General features: G+C 37.9%; 1 protein-coding gene across 1 annotated transcript in view; it reads left to right on the top strand.

Moving 5' to 3' along the window:
- The window catches only part of LOC118837248 (probable bifunctional dTTP/UTP pyrophosphatase/methyltransferase protein), a 51423-nt gene extending 50811 nt beyond the window's left edge, over positions 1-612 (top strand). The window contains exon 14 of the mRNA XM_036744164.1: positions 559-612. Coding sequence (XP_036600059.1) covers positions 559-612 — 54 coding nt within the window. The remainder of the gene's footprint in view (positions 1-558) is intronic.
- Positions 613-2799: the final 2187 nt, after the last annotated feature.

Genomic DNA, 2799 nt, shown 5'->3' with positions numbered 1-2799 from the left:
ATGCCAAAGGAAAAGGCAGAGGTAAAACACCTGTTATCTATGGGTTAGCACAAAGCACTAATAGCAAGACAAAATAGACACATATTTCCCATTCTCTTAAAGATTTTCCTAATGGGGGCAGCTAGGGTGGGGCAGTGAGGTAGAGCACCAGCCCTGAGTCAGGAGCACCTGAGTTCAAATCCTAGCTTCAGACACTTGACACATGTACTAGCTGGTGACCTTGGGCAAGTCACTTAACCCCAATTGCCCTGCCCAAAACAAAAAAAAAAAAAGATTTTTCTAATTGTATAAGGTCCCTTTCTATCTGAAATAAAGAACCCACTATTCCTAAACTTAGTTTCAAACAGACACACAGAGAACATCTAACAAGACACAACATTAAATCAGTTCTGAACTTCCAAGTTTTTCTCCAGATATTGTGAAGTCAAGATCTTACCTGTCTCTTCTGTTAAGAATAGAACTTATGACTATCTGACCACTGATTTACAAGCTTTCAGAGGAAGGTTCCCTTACGTTTATTTACAAAGGGTCATATAGACCTTTATTATTTGCTTTCAGGTAATGGATGACACCCGGCTGGTGTGGCATCTTGCAATATCAAATACGTCATAAGAGAAAATATTTTCAGATGATCAGAATGTTACTTGGTCTGCTGCACTTATACTAAGATTTGCATACAAATTTTGGTAGAGGAGTCAGAATGGCTAGGTTGTCCTGAATGCTGAATCCACACTGCTAAATTTTAGATAAAGTTTTGTTTTTGGTTATTCTTTCCTCTGGAAGCACACCTTTGATGCTCTGGGAGTGACTCCAGTATTGAAATGGCAACTATTTTGTTTGGATAAAGACTGAATAATGGTTAAAGGTGTGGAGCTAGCCAAAAAGGGATCTGCCTTTAAGAGACAGTTGCCTGCTTTTAAGAAGAGGATTCAGATGGAATAAAAAACAGGAAGTCCTTGAAAGCTTCAAAGAAACCATTTTGAAACCGTAAGTTTGGTACTAAGCACACAAATTAAGATGATTCCTTGTTTCCTCTAAATCTTGTCAATTTAGCTGTGAAGGTACTAAAATATGCAGGTTTCTGATTTTCCTGATTCTCAGGCTGTTTCATGAATGGTAATTAAGTGACTATTAGAAAAAAAATGCTCTGTTTTTGGTTTTGTTTCTTCTTTCTCATGATTCATTTCATTGGTCATAATTCTTCTTTACAACTTGACTATTGCGTAATAAGTTTGATATGAAGGTATATGTAGAAAATATATTGGATTCCATGCTGTCTTGGGGGGAGGGGGAGGGAGGGGAAGAAAATTTGGAACTCAAAAACTGGTGGAACTGAGTGTTGTAAACTAAAAATAAAAAGTTAAAACAAACAAAAAAATGCTATGCTGGAAAAGGCATCTCTCACAGCTGAGCTATAGACTATCCAGGCTGGGTTGAAGGAAGAGGGTTGTTTACAGGGCCTCTTGAATACCATGACACTTGCACATGGTTAATTGGGATGAAAGGAATATTTTGCCTTATTTGCCTTAATTGTCCATCATGTTCTGTAGCATTTGAAATTACAGAGATGGAATAAATAACTGCTTTTTTGGTTTACAGTTAAAAAAAAAAAGAACTTATGACCATCTTGTAGCTGGAGTCCTGCTGTCAGCTTAAGGTAAATCTTCTGTTTCCTAATTATGTTAATGCTTTTAGAATCGTATCAATAAAACATGTAATTTAGTAAAAATATAAATTGCTTTAGTCTAATTTTCCAATTGTGTTCACCCATTTAAAATGCACTTCACATTTAGAACAGGTCCCTAAACATATAGAAGAGCTGGTTAGAATTCCATTTCTTTAGACTTTTTGCCAAAATATAATCACAGAAAAAAACTGAGACTGATGAAGGATTTAGCAATATCAATAGGTCATTTAATGTAAGCTAATTTGGAAGATTATTCAATAAAATTCCATAACTTTCTAAGTAATCAAAAGTTCCGTGCTTTGGCCATAACAATTCCCCAAACTGTGTATTTTCAAACCAAACTTTACACAGCTTAATAGCTCTTTCTTTAGTATAACCACCCAAACACACACAGGGAGTTCACTCTTTTCCCAGGCTGACAAAATCCTACCCAATGGGGATCCTACAGGAATGCATTTCTCCTCTTATGCCTGACCCCATCTCTCCTTCGGACATCCCCAGCCAGGAGTGGCACTTTCTCGGAGAAACTTCCCTTGAGAGAACAGGACTAGATTCCCGAAGACCCGCTTATTAGCTCTTCCTTATTGAGAAGCTCCTCGACTAAAGGCACTGCAGATTACCTCCCCGAGTTATCACTCCCTGAACAAAGAGTCCATTCTTTTCCCACTCTGTCAAAAGAAAGCGAGGGAGATAAATTCCAACCTGCCTGAGACTCGCCTACATGGGTGTCTTTCCTACAACAAACGTTTAAGGATTTGTTTTGGCAAATTCTCCAATACTTCCAATTCTTAATTTCTGGGCTTAAGGTTTAGGATCCTAAGACCAGTCAACTAGGGTCTAAGGGTCCTTTATAAGGGAACATTCAGCAAAATTTATACCTACTTTCCTTTAAAACTTCTTGAAAATTTAGCTCTGATTGTCAATAACTTCGTCCTAAGCAAATATAAGCAAAAATAACCTTTTCCTTTCCTCACATCTGTAAAACTAAAACAAGATCTTCTCAGGTCAAAAGAGGGGGGGATTGCTCCTTGGAAGGTCACAGCCTTAACGGCTTAGTGATGAGGTCAGGAATCTCTCCCCTAAGGCCCTAAAAGTTCCCCCTCAACCAATTT

This window comes from Trichosurus vulpecula, chromosome 2, assembly GCF_011100635.1.
Source record: "Trichosurus vulpecula isolate mTriVul1 chromosome 2, mTriVul1.pri, whole genome shotgun sequence".
Lineage (NCBI taxonomy): Eukaryota > Metazoa > Chordata > Mammalia > Diprotodontia > Phalangeridae > Trichosurus > Trichosurus vulpecula.
Note: the sequence above shows the minus strand (reverse complement) of the source record. Positions and strands in the feature narration are given on the sequence as shown.